This window comes from Mytilus trossulus, chromosome 7 (assembly GCF_036588685.1).
Source record: "Mytilus trossulus isolate FHL-02 chromosome 7, PNRI_Mtr1.1.1.hap1, whole genome shotgun sequence".
NCBI classification, from domain to species: Eukaryota; Metazoa; Mollusca; class Bivalvia; order Mytilida; family Mytilidae; genus Mytilus; species Mytilus trossulus.
Window position 1 is genome coordinate 47,323,709 of NC_086379.1, and position 16,722 is coordinate 47,340,430.

General features: G+C 35.3%; 1 protein-coding gene across 2 annotated transcripts in view; it reads right to left on the reverse strand.

The window, feature by feature from the left end:
* Positions 1–1,094: 1,094 nt before the first annotated feature.
* LOC134727079 (uncharacterized) overlaps positions 1,095–16,722 on the reverse strand; it is a 36,175-nt gene continuing 20,547 nt past the window's right edge. For both annotated transcript variants that reach the window (XR_010108711.1, XM_063591468.1), the window contains 2 exons: positions 3,505–3,680; positions 1,095–1,212 (listed from right to left, as the gene is read on the reverse strand). Coding sequence is in view for 1 of the 2 variants with exons in the window: in XM_063591468.1 (XP_063447538.1) it covers positions 1,109–1,212; positions 3,505–3,680 (280 nt within the window). In the remaining variant the exon portion in view is untranslated. The remainder of the gene's footprint in view (positions 1,213–3,504; positions 3,681–16,722) is intronic.

Here is a 16,722-nt window from a genome sequence, read left to right on the forward strand (position 1 = left end):
GCTATGAAAAATTACTCAGGATCCTTCCCGTTCCACAGGACACCGTCCAGAATACACAAGACATTGTTCGGAATTCAATCCGATACAGCAGAATCTGTCACGACATAGCCACGATTGTAATCCGACTAGACAAAATCGGATGAGTTGCCCCGAATGTTACGGGACGCACCTAACTGTCGGGATGCTTTGCCGAACTATTCGGACCCTTCCCAATCCGTAGGAATCTGTTACGAACTAAAACGAATGCGTTCAGACAATGATAGGACATTCCAGATAATTGAGGATACTAATCCGACTTTTTCACTTTTCGTGTCGTATTGCTGTCTGATCTCAAACGGGAGCAATAATCGGCAATGTGTGAACCCCGCAATATTCTGGCAAATTTTTGGAATGTTCAGTTTTGACCTTTTTACCTTGATTTAACGACGACCGGGCAAGAATGAAAGTACAGGTAATACGCTTTCGAATGATATACAATATAGCCGTATGTTAGGTTGGTGCACTAAAGTCGTTAACTAAAAAGGTATCAAAGGTACAAGGATTAGAATTTAGTACGCCAGACGAAGCGTTTCCTCTGCATAAGACTCACAAGTAACTAAGCGTCATTTGAAAATTGTCACTCGCCTATATGTGATATGTTTTATCAAAATATCTACTCAAAACATCTTTGAAAAACACATTATTTTGAATTATATCGTAGATGGCATTTTTTTAAAAATTAATTAAAGTTTGAATTTGCATCAACGATTCACAGGATCTTGATCAGACTTTTGACAAATTTTAATCGGGAATGGTCCTGTCGAGGACGGTAGTTAAAATCGTAAATGTGTGACCCAAGCTTAAGATGTGTAAAAAATATAAAATAATTCAAACCCGAAGACAAGTTATAATTTATGTAAAAAAAGAAAAGAAAGAAAAACAACTGTTACAATAAATAAAAATAACAAATATGATATACAGCAAAAAATGTCATTCTAGTTTACTTTGATTTTGTCTTATAAATCAATCCGTTTGATTAGAATTAATTTCAAAATACTCAAAGCATCTTAAAAAATATAATTTTACATGTACTAAGCTTATATAACATGTATTACATAGTATTTAATCCTTAACTAGGATGCTGGCCAGGCATGGCTGTATGATTATATGCTGGTGGAGGGACAAATCCACTGTTGTTATGGACACCATATGGCTGGCTATACCCTTGCATACCTTAAATAATATCAAATCAGTTTAAACAAAATTGTCATACGTATTCATAAGTTTGTGAACGGTACAAATATATTTCTATTAGAACAATTTAACCATACTCAAAGGGTGTGCTATGTACATTATCTCATATGTGTCCATGTAATTAATGTGCTGGCCATTTCGTTTTTCTTTTTGACGGGTCGGGCAAGGAATGTTAAAGATATGAAAGTGACTAGATACCGCGACAGATCACAATAGGAAAAAAAGTACATTCAAATGAATTATTTGTCAACCTTACATAAGGAAGTTAGAACCTTAAAGTAAAGTTTGTTTTCAAATAGTTTATTAATTTATCAACGGAGAATTTATGAAAAAAAATATTTTGTCAAGCATGCCAGTATTGAAGCACTTTTCAGCTAAAATAAATACTACCTTCGTTGATTTTTTTTATAACTAAATGGCTATGTGATAAAAATAAACCATTTTTTTTACTGTTTCCGGTAATGACACTACTCCCGGGTGTGTTATCGAGTCATAGGAGGAAACACTTAATTTTGTGTGTTTTTTTTATCATTTTAGGTTACGAAATCCTTTAGTAATTTTAGTAATTTACCAATTACACATCAATAACTTTTAACGAAATCTAAAACGTTACAACAGACACGAGCATAGCAAATAAGATCTAGGATTTCTTGGTAAAACCTGGGGTGGTGCTCTCGAAGCTATCTTAGGATTAGGACGTGTCCTAAGTCTATCTTATGACACGTCTTTGTCCTAAGTCGTGTTCTCGAAGCTCTCTTAACTTATGATATATCTCATTTTTCGTCCTAACTTTAGGACGCCCAACAAGGTGTCTTAAGAGCATCCTATCTTCATCCTAGTGTAATAAAGTTTGGATTTCGCTTTTTGATCATCATTTTACGTGAAAATGAACATGAAATGAAACGCACCATCGGTTATTAACTCGAATATAAAGAAAAGGTGCAAGATTTTAAACTTTGAACTTCGTGTTTCACGATACGATTATACTAAAAATTTAATTCTCTTTTCAAAACAAATTTCCAGTTTATTTAACATTCTATTTTTTATATAATTATATTGGTAATTATGCAATTTATTCTGTACATGTTATTATAAAATTCGAAAACGATTTTATTAAATATTTTCGTCATTAATAAATGTTTTATCAACAAATATCTTTAACGATTTAAAATTTCGACTTAGGATATGTTTAGGACGTCCTAACATAAGATTCGTCTGAGATAGCTTCGAGACACAACTTAAGAGTGTCCTAAATTGATCTCAAGTCCGTCCTAAAATTGGTCTTATCTATGACTTAGGACGAATCTTAGGATACTTTCGAGAACTGTCTCGAAGCTATCTTAGGATTAGGACGTGTCCTAAGTCTATCTTATGACAAGTCTTTGTCCTAAGTCGTGTTCTCGAAGCTCTCTTAACTTATGATATATCTCATTTTTCGTCCTAACTTTAGGACATCCAATAAGGTGTCTTAAGAACATCCTATCTTCATCCTAGTGTAATAAAGTTTGAATTTCGCTTTTTGCTCATTATTTTACGAGAAAATGAACATGAAATGAAACGCACCGTCGGTTATTAACTGGTATATAAAGAAATTGTGCATGATTTCCAACTTTGAACTTCGTGTTTCACGATACGGTTACACTACAAATTTAATTCTCATTTCAAAACAAATTGTTTTCCAGTTTAAATAACAATCTTTTTTTATATAATTACATTGGTAATTAATTACAATTGTAATTATGCATTTAATTATGTACATGTTATTATAAAATTCGTAAACTATTTTATTAAATAATTTCGTCATTAATAAATGGTTTATCCAAAAATATATTGAACAATTTAATTATTCGACTTAGGATATGTTTAGGACGTCCTAACTTAGATTCGCCTGAGATAGCTTTGAGAAACAACTTTAGAGTGTCCTAAGTTGATCTTAAGTCCATCCTAAAATGTGTCTAAGATGTGTCTTAGGACGAATCTTAGGATACTTTCGAGAACACCACCTCTGCTCCTTATAAAGTTAACTTCACGGCCACTATAAGGCTTATAAATAATTTAGTAAAGGTAAATTTAAGGTTTTAAACTTTTAGTGGATCCTATCATACTTTCACGATGTTATATCAGTATCAGTATCATAGCTAAATTCAATTTGTCATGTTTGTGGAACCCAAATTGCTGTTCTACGTTGGTAGTGTATCTCGAAAAGTGGCAGGGTTTAAAAAATTAGCAACCAGACGTTTTTATAGAAAAAAAAAATGAATAACACTGAACCTGTTTGATTCGAAGTAGCATCATATGAAACCGTTGGTTGTGCTGATGTAATAACGTGTCCTTGGGTAGATGATCTTGATCTAGCACATTTAAAACACAGACATACGACAATCGTCACAACTGCAATTAAGGCTACAAACAGACAAACAGCAATGCCGGCAACTGCTTCAAACGATCTACAATTAACATCATAACATAGTATTACATGTATACATCTTGACAACTGGAAAAGTGGTTATAAAAGGTAGATCCTTATTGTATACATTCCTTCCCGTCTCTGTCTGTCTGTCTAAATAAAATCGATAATTATTTGTCATAAAGAAAAATATATGATCCTTTTTCGAAAGTATTATTAGGGTATAGGTCACAGTTTTTTTTCATGACACATGTTATGCAAAATAGTCAAATGGTTTTATAATTGATAATGACCAGACTCAAGCTAGCGAACAATAAGCCAGCGAACAATAAGGTGAATCAAGCTAGCGAACAATAAGCCAGCGAACAATAAGAAAACGCGCCGACATGATCATGCCCAAAAACCGAAGACTTGCAACAACACCAAACGTACTTATAAATATGATGACAAATAAATTAATATGATGACAAATAATTTCCAGTAGGAAGATGAAATTTAATTCCATTTTAACACATACAAAGTTTAATTATTTATTCGTGTACTAAATACGATTTTTTTTAAAGCCGGGAATCTAAAAAATGTTTTAGCTATTAACCCTTTCTCCTTTCTCTCTGGTAAGGGATGGGTTATTATCTGTATAATAATAATAATAACAATTTATAACAACGGGTAACAATAAACTAGTGTAGCGATACAATTAGATCGTCAAGCTTATAGAAATTATTCGATTGAAAAGAAAAGCTGATAACCATTATATTCACTTTTCGTCTAAGAACAAGCTAGTTCAGGAAATTATTCATAAGTAAATAGTCACTCTAGTAATTTATTTATTACATTCTTATAAGAAAAACGATAAGTGTGAAAACAACACACGTCAAATAGAACGAGAACGATTTGACATAAATATTTTGGTTAATCTAAACAAAAAAATATTTAGATTCAAGCCTATGTAAAATAACTATAATCCGTAAACATTTTCCTACAGCAAAGTCCCGGATGTGGTAGGGTCGGCAAAGTCCCGGATGTGGTAGGGTCACCCCTAAGTTGGGGTCGGGTGACCCTACCCTCCCCCTTCTTTAATTCATAGCCAAGTCTCTACGGCAAAGCTTTTAACCATACTAGGGACACTCGATAGGCAATTGCCTAAGCTTGCCTGGGCCCAAAGATCCAGGTGGGTAAAGTTACGGATTTTTTTTTTTTTGGAGGTCCAAAGTTGGGTTCGGGTGACCCTACCCTCCCCCTTCTAAAATTCATAGCCAAGTCCCTACGGCAAAGCTTTTAACCACACTAGGTACACTCGATAGGCAATTGCCTAAGCTTGCCTGGGACCAAAGATCCAGCTGGTGGGTAAAGTTACGGATTTTTTTTTTGGAGGCTCAAAGTTGGGGTCGGGTGACCCTACCCTCCCCCTTCTTAAATTCATAGCCAAGTCCCTACGGCAAAGCTTTTAACCATACTAGGGACACTCGATAGGCAATTGCCTAAGCATACATGGGCTCAAATACCCAGGTGGGTAAAGTTACGGAACTTTTTTTTTTGAGGTCCAAAGTTGGGGTAGGGTGACCCTACCATCCCCCTTCTTTCCTTCACAAAATTTTTCCTACGGCAAAGCTTTTTTGCCCACTAGGTACAAATGATAGACACTTGCCTAAGGTTACCTGGGCCCAAATACCCAGGTGGGTAAAGTTACGGAACTTTTTTTTTTGAGGTCCAAAGTTGGGGTAGGGTGACCCTACCATCCCCCTTCTTTCCTTCACAAAATTTTTCCTACGGCAAAGCTTTTTTGCCCACTAGGTACAAATGATAGACACTTGCCTAAGGTTACCTGGGCCCAAATACCCAGGTGGGTAAAGTTACGGAACTTTTTTTTTTGAGGTCCAAAGTTGGGGTAGGGTGACCCTACCATCCCCCTTCTTTCCTTCACAAAATTTTTCCTACGGCAAAGCTTTTTTGCCCACTAGGTACAAATGATAGACACTTGCCTAAGGTTACCTGGGCCCAAATACCCAGGTGGGTAAAGTTACGGAACTTTTTTTTTTTGAGGTCCAAAGTTGGGGTAAGGTGAACAACGTACAAAGATGCGCCCCCTACATTGATACATAATATAGTTCTCAGTTATTAAACAAAAAGAGGAAAGAAATATGCTTTATCAACAGAAGTAATATTTTTCAAACGCTTTTGTTTTTGAAAGGTTATCGTCTTAATAGTTTATACATTGTCTATACGTTAAGTATACAGAAAATGTTATTTAAGGAACTACTTTACAGGATGCCGAAAGTAAGGAAAGCCATTTCACACAACACATAATTTCTAGTTGGAAAGTTGAACACCGTTTACACTTTAGATGCATAAACATAACACAGAAATGTATCAGCACAATATACATTTGTCAACAATTAACAGTCAACTGAGGACAATAAATACTAAAGTAGATCTGAATGAGCGATTTATTTTTGAGGAAAGTCTTTGTAAAAATAAACGAATGTCGGTTGCGGACGACTGCAGATTACAAACGACGGACACCATTTTTTTTTTAAAAGCTCACACTGACCCTGTAGAGCACGTTAGATATGAAAGTGAATGTGTTTTTATTAATACATACAATTACTTTAGACTATTATTTTCTACTAAGCTATAGGCGAGCGCCGATTTGAGAAAAAGCCTCTCGTTAAGGTTTTTATTGCACCTATCGAACACACAGCTAATTTTGGTATCAATCGAAAGAAAAACTTCTAGAGCATGCGATTTGGGTGGTCGTCAAAGTTCCCTATGGTCACGTTTCTTGCAAATCTCACGAGAACACAGAAATGTCGAATTACTTAGGATTATACGGTGATACTTAACATGGCATATATCGGCATTGTTGTAAATATATTATTCGTTTTTATCTAAGATAGCTTGGAATACATTCTAAAAAGACATGGAATCCAATAAAAAGAAGATTTTATGAAAAATTAGTTGATTCTGAGGCATCTGTAAGACCAACCCTAAAATGTAAAAAAAATACCATATTTTTTTAGATTGTCAGTGTCAATGTCTTATCAAAACTCTTATATGTTTTGTTTTTATAAATTCCATATACCCTGAAAAGATTGCGACACACATCGAAGCTCAATGATGGATAATAAATGTTTGTCGACTTTTCTAAAATCTGCATTATTAAACGGTATTCCGGATCTGTATCGTGTTTATCCCAGACGCTAAACATTTATATAAATCTAGTATCTAATATGCATAGCTAACACTTAAGTGTCCAAAACACAAGTCGTGTTTCAACATATTACTAGATAAATATTCGTATATGTGTTACCAAAAGACCAATTTAACCATTAGTAATGATATTCGCATGTGCTATGTAAGCAGCAGACTGCATTTTGTATAATAGTATATTCTTGAATATTATCATAATTACTCATCATTGATGAGTGTCCAAGTCCTGTGAAATATGCGCCACTTCCAATGAAGCGCTGCCGCATGTCCATAATTAGCAATGCTGTATAATATGTCAAAATATCACACAAGAGACTCGTAATATGACAACTAAAAGAGGTTTCACAACCTTAATGAATGCTGTTAGCTTAAGGCAAAGACATGATGATGTGTTAAGGTTGTTAGAGGCATTGTTGGTTTAACAAAGAGAAAGGCTTCATTGATAAGATGGAATCTTACAAGGCATGTGCTTAGTCAGATAACATCGGCAATGAGAGCACGTGCGTGTCTTGTCCAGGTTGTTGACCAATGTCACGATGAAGCAAAACCAGCTGCAATGAAAAGGGATAAAACATTTGTAGACGATCTAACTGTTTATATAACAGAAAATATGACAAATCCATTTGACGTTGATAATCTCTCCCGTCAGCATATGAACATTTCAACTGGTCTCCATGCAAGTCACGACATTGAAGATTCACTGTTAAAATCAGTTGAAACTTGAAAAACAAAAACGTCAAAAAGGAAGATATTTGTTGAGTCATCACTATCAACAGACAAAGATCAGGACTGAATACATTTGAGGATATGAACCCCAAAGTACAACTAAAATGCAAATCTGGGCAAATTGTAAAAGGTCATTTGATTCCCAAGCTTGTGTTTACCCGTGCACTATCTCTAACAAAATGTAGAGATGACGTATCTGTGGAAACTGTTTCGTCCTATCTAATTTGTCCCATTCCCACTGCATATATTATGACGATGGAATTATGAGGAAGATAAATAAGTCTGATCTTCCCATGAATTTTAAAATTAAGGTAGGATCAGTCCCTAACATTCCACCAATCGATCACAGTGCTACCGTACCAATAAGAAATGGCATGATTTCAGTCATTTGATGTTAAAATGATGTCCACAATTGGAGACTTGGCAAAATCTTACATTATACAGGCACTCATTTTTAGCCATGGCGTTGTCAGTTTATTTTTGATTTATGAGTTTGACTGTCCCTTTTGGTATCTTTCGTCCATCTTTTACAATCATGCTTCCGATTCACAGACAAGGTTGTTGATGTCTTCGATCGCTATGACACTAGTACTGAACATTCCATAAAATCAGTAGAGCGACATAGACGATCGGCAACAACTACGAAAAAGTTTCATATCGCTGAAGGCCGAACTGTTCCAGACTGGAAAAAATGTCTATCAAGCAACAAAAACAAGCAAGCTCTGATAACTTTCCTTTGAGATTATCTGAGCAGCAATTTGTCTGATAGGTTCCAGGATGAAAACAAATCTTTAGTTCTTGACGGCGCATTTTCCAATCCAGAATAGAGCGACAACACTCAATGAGAGCATGTAATCGATCTTCAGATCTGTCCTGTTCGTATGAAGACACAGACACCAGAATCTTGCTTCATGTTATAATCTAATTAAATCTTTTAGCAGTTGAATATAAGGCGACCAAGCATAGTCAAGTGTTCCGATACAGATGTTTTTGTGCTCTGTGTTCATTATTTCAAGATTCTAGTGTCGACTGAACAAATGTGGTTTTTGACGGGGTCAACTAATTGTCTTAGGGGCTGTAGAAGGTACATACCAATCCATGAGTTAAGTAAATCTTTTTCACCTTTACTAGCTAACATTCTCCCTGTAGTTCATGCTTGATACCACTTCTGCTATAATTGGGATTGGCAAAAAGTAGTTTTCAAGTTGATAAGAAAATATCCGAGTAAGTTTACAAATCTCCAAAACTTTGACAAGATTGCTTTTACCACATCGTTGTCAGCTGCCATAGAGCTCATTTCAAGCTTTTATGACTTAAAAGAAAAATTCGCTTCATCACATGTTGACTTACGTGTTAAACTTGTAACATGCAAAGACTCAAGTGAACCTGCATTCAAAGAACATATTTTGCAGTCATTTCAACAAACGACAATTTGGATGTCCTTACATCTCGATCATCCAAATCCTTTGTCTCCTTATGAATACGGATGGAAAAGAGTTTACATGGATCAGATCCATTCTACTTTTTAGGCATGATGAAGTCCGATTTCCTACAAGATCTTGTATGTTCTTGCAAGAGGGAATAAATACGTAGCAAGAAATGTATTGGCCGAGAGCAGCAAATGTCTTGCACGGAGCTTTGTCCATGTCAGGGCAGTGATACTTGCCTAAATATTTATTCTAAAGAGAACATCAACCTCTAAAAAAGATCAAAGGAATGACGATGATGAAGATGAAAACGATACCATTGACTAATAGCGAAAGAGCATTTGAGCAATGGGGCAATATAAAGTTTAAGTTGCCTCACTGTTATTCAATGTAAATATGTATATTATTATTAATTTTGTGTTTTGTATTAACTCTACCAAATGGTTGTGTACTTAAGTTCCGTATGCGATGATAGTGGTTGTTAAGAAAAAAAACCAAAGAGAAACAAGACCTTGCAAGTGATCTAAACAAAACAAAAAACAACAAAAAAACAATACCTTGCTAGTGATCTTCGGCCTTGACGTGGTTGGCAAGCTTAGGACAATTAAATCATATTGTATTTATAACTGTCGAACTAACAGGAGACCAAAATAACATTTATTTTTAACTGTGCTGTAAACATGGTAAATATGCGCTTTAGAGCAGTTTTAAGATATGTTTTATCAATATTTTGTCGGTATAAAAAACAAGCTAGGCGAGACATTAGAACTTAAAAAACTAGTTATATATGTTACTAATATGAAACCAATAGAAGTTGTGTGTTTTTAGATGCAAAATTAAATATTACCGAGAGTTTTGCGTCAATATCCGTAAAAATTATGATTTTCACAAAAATACGAGATTTTTTCATTTTAAACACTTTTTAATTTTTTTTTATTTCAGAAACAAAAATTAGATAGACTTTAGTTTGTCAAATGATATATTTCATATTATATTGCAGATGAATTGGTTCTTAAACTGCATTTTTCGAACAATATCGTCAAATTATGACTTATATTTTTTCCCCCTTTTTTGCCGTTTTTTGAAAAATGTGACCATTTCCCTGTTTGACGACCAGGCAATTCTGAATGTACGATAAAAGACCTTTCAAATGATATATCATATAGCCGTGTGTTAGGTAGGTGCATTAAAAACCTCCGAATCCTTGTTTTGGCGCTCGCCTACTAGCCTAATAACCCAATTAACCCCGTATATTTGATTAAACATTCTTGTTACTGAAAAAACATGTTGTTAGTGAAGCTGATAATACTAATTTGTTTTTACTTTTATATTATGGAACTGTAGAATCATGTGACATAAAAAAAAAAAAACAGAAATATTGTTTACCGTTCCCAGAAATTTAGAAAACGATCCTGGTATACTTATCGGTCCGTCAAATAAACTTGTTTTAAAAAGTTACCAAATCAACACTGTCTATTGTTTTCATGGGTCTCAATATCGATTTTATTATCAGTATATTAAAAGCAAACTAAATATTACTATTATGTTATATACATTTACCAATTCATATATCTACGATCTGTCGATACCTGTATCGTCATAACACAAGGTCATGTTTTTTTTCTAACTGGTTATGATGTTTTACACTAAATCCATTGGATGTTGGATGAGTACTGATTGATAAGTTAGTCTCAGATGCATGATTCTTTTCATTAGTGGATTTAAACTAACGGTCAGTAACTGCGAGTACTATAAGGTATGTACTCGGTGTCTTTTCTTGCTTTTAGGATGTACAAGTACCAGGCCACGTCCAATTGTATTTTCAATATTTGTATTTTTATCCATCTGATGAGTTTGGCTTTGTTCAAATGATTTTGATAGTTCGTTCTTATATTGTACTATTATACCAATGTAACAGGTTAGTTAGGGTAGGGATCCCGCTTAAATGTTTAACCCCGCCACATTCTTATAGATGTACCTGTCCGACGACAGGAGCCTGTAATTCAGTAATTGTCGTTTGTTCTTGTGTTTCAAAATCTGTTTTTCCGTTCATTTTTTGTACATAAATTAGGCTGTAAGTTTTCTCTTTAAAGTTTTGATTTTTTTTTACATTGTCATTTCGGGGCCTTTTAGAGCTGACTAGGCTGAATTGGATGTGCTTATTGTTGAAGGCCGTAAGTTGACCTATAGTTGTTACTTATTTTGTCATTCGGTCTCTTGTTGAGAGTTGTTTCTTTGGCAATCATATCACATATTATGTTTTATATTTCCAAATTGGAAACACAATGTTTGGCAATGCAAAGAATAAAAAAACTGTTAATATAAACAACATTGATTTAAAATCTGAATGTTTGTTTCGCTAAGTTCGTAAATTAATGTTAAAAGAATTCTTGTCATAAGAATTTCATCTTTAGGAGGTTCGTTTTTTGGTTTCAAAATAACAAGCTTTTCATAACAATAGTATATAATGATAGGAGATTGAAAAAGGAACCAAAAGAGCAAAAGTAAAATGAAGGTCAATGTGCTTCTTTCGAGATATAAGCCATTGGAATTCCAGCGGGAAAATGTTATCTCTTGGCTTTTCATAGCTTTATCATTGACAAGTTAAAGTTCTCTAAAGCTGTTCAAGATAACAACGATTTTATAAGACTTTTAAAGATGACTTTTAATGATACATGTTAAAGATTTATAAAAAGAAAAATGGGGATCAATGAGCAAAATGTGATAGTACATTCAAATGGATAAAACCATAAATTCTGACAAAAATTCCAAAACATGACAATCGAACGTCTTAATATGCTCACTTCACAAACGTTTTATGCAAGTGTAGATTTTGTCTAGTTCATCTCGCAACATCAGCATTCGGAAATCAGAAAAAAGCCTTCTACAACAGGAAACATCTTGACATTAAACATAGTTTATGTTTCAAAAAGTAAAAATAAACACTAAGATGATCCTTATAAGTTATGCGAAATAAAAAGAACAATCAGAAAACAAGCATACATCTGCGGGAATTTGTCGCGCTGTTTAATATTGCAGAGTTGTAGAAGGAATCAAGTAGTTGTTTGGATGTTGATCCTTATGACATATTTGGTCCGCAGTTTTACTATTCTTGATTCATGGTACTTAGAAAGAATTGCCAACATCTGGCAAAGCACGATCTCCTAGAAGTTTTTAACTAATCTAATAATGTCTATCAATAAAATGCACTTTAAGAATCATATATTTTTTAACCTTGTAAACATCGTAACAATGATGATCCAGTTCCTTTATCAGGGGACTATCAGGTGCAGTCTCCATCATCGGCTGTTTCGGCGCTATTCAACACCAACCTCCAGAGGTGCGCCGGCTCAGTCTTACTCTGAAACTGGATGGCCTATGCTGCACCCGATATGACAGCTGATGTAACTTTTGCACCGTCACTGAATGATGCTTTAACCAGAGCTGTTATAGAGTCGATTCTATCATTAGTTCATTATTTCCACTAAATGTCTTCAAATCATTTAATATCTCTAATTGCCACTTTTACAGATCTCACCTTTCTCCCCTATCTTCACTATGATGACACTTCCACTTGTCTTTACAATTCTGAAATAAACTTCTCACTATCTGCTCCTCCCAATTCTAAGGTTCTGAGAGCTTGTCATATTGTTTATTCCGCAAAGCCCCATGTACACAAGTTCTCCATCCCTGCTGTTGGCAATTTGATACAAGCTGCTGGAATTTTACCTTCTTCTTTTTTTCTTTTCTTTCCTGTATCTCATATATCCTTTCCTCACAAAGGACTGTCAGTTCCAGCAAGACTGTCTGAACAGTTCCCTGTGACCATAAAACCATATCTGTTCTTAGCCATATTGCTGCTATTGTGGCACGAAAACTCATACATTGCTGGATATATGTAGTACACTTCTAATGTGTTGCTCTTGCGTAGATCCCATTTCCTTAAGTTGTGCTGACATGCTCTCAAAAGTGATGTGTTATTTTTACCTTTTTCTTCTTCCTCCTGATGAAGTACAACCTCGCTGCTAATGTGTTAAGTGAACTATATCAGGTCTGCATGTGTTTCTAAAAAAATTCAGTGCCACTTGACAAGTTGACGACAACACATGTTGTAGAGATGCTGGTTCGTCTTTGAAAGAGGTGCACATTGGATCTTCTATCAACCCCTACCCATAGGGATTTGATGGATTTGGTAGTACATCATACACTGATCTCAGATTGAAGCTGAAACAGTATCCCTTCATACTCCAAATATTGCTCCAGGCAAAAGGCCCCGCTTTTAGTTCCTTGCCAAATAAACCATATACATTGCTGCTTCATGACTTCCGCCTTGCTATTCCTGCTCTATTATTTTGTCTGTCAAACTTCCTGCTTCCTGCTTTCTTCTTGTCCGGATCTTCATTTTGGCTCCTCTAACTTTGGCATCTTTGCTGTTTCTCTACATCATGACCTGTCGTGTTTTTTTTAACTTTAAACTTTTAAGTGAGTTGTATTAGTAATTGCTGTTTGGTCACTGCATTGTATAAGTCAACTTCAACTTTGGACACGGAAAACTCATATACCAAGCACGGCCGTAGTGTTCCTGGCAAGACACCATGTTGATACATCCAAGCTTTGAATCTTCCTGGCAGACACTTTGGTCTGTCTTCTACAGCCAATCTACCTATACCAGATGCCTTTGTATGTATATGGTGGTTTTTCTGTCTACTGGTGTCAAACTTTTCCCAAAGCATTCTATCTCCAACTGTTGGTAGAATTTCCCTTCTAATTCGAAAGTTTCATCTCTCACTTTGCTTTAACTCATAACTAAACTTCTTCAATTTACTGGGTTTGAATTTCATTGTTACCCAACTTATCATATATGCGCATTCCTGCCAACTCCTGTAAGGTCCATTTTCCCTCTATTTTTGGGTTTGCGGTAACAGTCATGTCATCTATAAATGCTCTTATTGGTGGTTGTCTTCTACTTGATTACATTAATGGTCTTCTTCTTAGATTTTCCACTGACTTCATAATGAAGATTTACAGCTGCTGCAAACAATATAAGGACAATGTACATCCCGTTGATATTCCTTCTCATAGTCTCGGCCAAGCTGTTTTGAAATCTCCTGCTGTAAATAGTTCTCAATGTGTTCAAAGTATTCCTGCAGCATTGTCCTGTTGTGGTTGGCACAAAGTACCTCTGCAATGTCAAATTTACCAGTTTGTGATGAATGAATCAGTACGCATAAGCAAGATATAGCCAAAATCGCTTTTCTTCTCCTTTGATTCTCTTAAGATCTGTGTCAAAACACTAGTATGTTCAATTCATCCGGATACCTCTGGCATGCCTCATTTCTGAACCAATAAGTCTATGCATTCATTACTTAGCAGAAACCTTGTTGTTCTTTGCTAAAACTGGTAGGATTTTACCCTCGATGTTCAGTAAAGAGATAGTTCTAAACAGCTTAACTTTTATGGAGTTATCTCCCTTCTGAATAAACATCCATCTGTTTTATACCATACATCTATCATCTTTCTTTTTCTCCAAACATATCATTTCATCCCAACTTTGGACTTAAATTTAAAAGTCAGGAAATGTTTGAAAAGTGCAAATTAATTGTATCTAGTGGGTTCAAAAGCTTTACAGAAATTGCAGTAGAGTTTTTTTATGATTTAAACAAATGGGCTAGTAGGATCACCCTACTCTAACTTTGGACCTTAAGAAAATCCGTAACTTTAACCACCTGGGTATTTGGGCCCAGGCAACCTTAGGCAAGTGTCTATCATTTGTACCTAGTGGGCAAAAAAGCTTTGCCGTAGGAAAAATTTTGTGAAGGAAAGAAGGGGGATGGTAGGGTCATCCTACCCCAACTTTGGATCTAAAAAAAAGCCCCGCAACTTTACCCACCTTGGTACACAAAGTACCTCTGCAATGTCAAATTTACCAGTTTGTGATGAATGAATCAGTACGCATAAGCAAGATATAGCCAAAATCGCTTTTCTTCTCCTTTGATTCTCTTAAGATCTGTGTCAAAACACTAGTATGTTCAATTCATCCGGATACCTCTGGCATGCCTCATTTCTGAACCAATAAGTCTATGCATTCATGACTTAGCAGAAACCTTGTTGTTCTTTGCTAAAACTGGTAGGATTTTACCCTCGATGTTCAGTAAAGAGATAGTTCTAAACAGCTTAACTTTTATGGAGTTATCTCCCTTCTGAATAAACATCCATCTGTTTTATACCATACATTTATCATCTTTCTTCTTCTCCAAACTACTCTCAAAGACTTCCACAATCGTCTGCAGTTTAGCTTGGGACATTTCTTGTACCCGATACTTAATACTATATGGCCCTGGTACTGATGCTGATCTTGCTTTCTTCAAAACATCCTGCACTTCGTTATACTTCAGTTCTGACTCATCAATTGCAAATCGTTATATTGGTTCCTCTGGTGTGTGCTATGTTCTCACATTCTTCCAGATCTTCTTCCCGCATTTCATCACTTTGTGTCATTCTATGGTGTTCTTCGACTTCATCCTTTGAGTTTCCCAATAAACCAGATCATCTTGCTCCAAATAATCTCTTCATATGCAGAAAAGGTTGTGCTGTGAATTGAACTCTTTCCTTTGTCCCTTTCTTTCTGTATGTTACCAGTATATGTGTTTTTGCTCTTGTAAGTGTTTGAAATTCTCCTAGGTCTCCTTCCTTAACTGTTGTTATCTTTCGTACTCCATAGCATCTCTATACCTCTTCTTTAAACTTCTGAATGCCACTCTCCGTTCCTTTTTCTTCTACTGTCTGCGGTTACTCTGAAGTTGTGTTCTTTCTCTTCTCCCAGATGTAATCAACCCAAAATCTCTCCTTTCCTACGAAGTAAATAATGAAAGTCACTGCTCATACCTTTTCCTGCTAATTTTGCTTTTAAAATGTTTCGAGTTCATCATCGAAATCTTTCCATATCACTGTGTCTGCACTAGTTGACTACTTAATATTTTCCTTCCTTGGCTGTAACATTTTTCTTCTGACAGTCGGTTTTATTGGGTTGATCTCTTCTCCTTCCGTGAGGTGTTCTATCTCTGTAAGCTGATCTGTGTCTTATCCTAAACCTAGTTCGCATGGAGGTTACGATAGCTGTGATTTGCTTTCTGAATGGTCTGACCAGATATTACTGTGTGTCGTTTGCCCGAATGTGGTGGTACACATTTCATTCCACTTTGATGGATCTTCAAATATCTAGCATTCTTGCAATATCGAATTATGTTTATGTGATGGATGTATAGAACAAGCTTCGATATCAAATCGAAATCGATTCGACTATGTCGATATCGTCGATATCCACATCTGGTATGTCTGAGTTTGAAATAGATGTCTTATGAAAATTCCCTATCATGCTGACATTGTTGATATTTACATCTGGGTATGTCTTTTTGTGTCATAGATGTTTGAAACAAACATCAATATCGATACGATATCATGTCAACATTGCCTATATTAAAGGTATTGATTTATTGGTACATCTTGGATATGATTGACTCAAATGCATCATCTACTAGTAATCAGGACAACTTTGTGCCTTAAATTGTATATGTATCTGATGTTGTTTGGAGCGTTTTTGCATACAGATTTATTTTCACGAATTTAAGCTTTGGCAAAGGGATTGTTCTATGAATTAAAGAAGGGAGGTGGTAGGGTCACCATACCCAAAAGTTGTACCTCAATTAAAAGATTTCCATC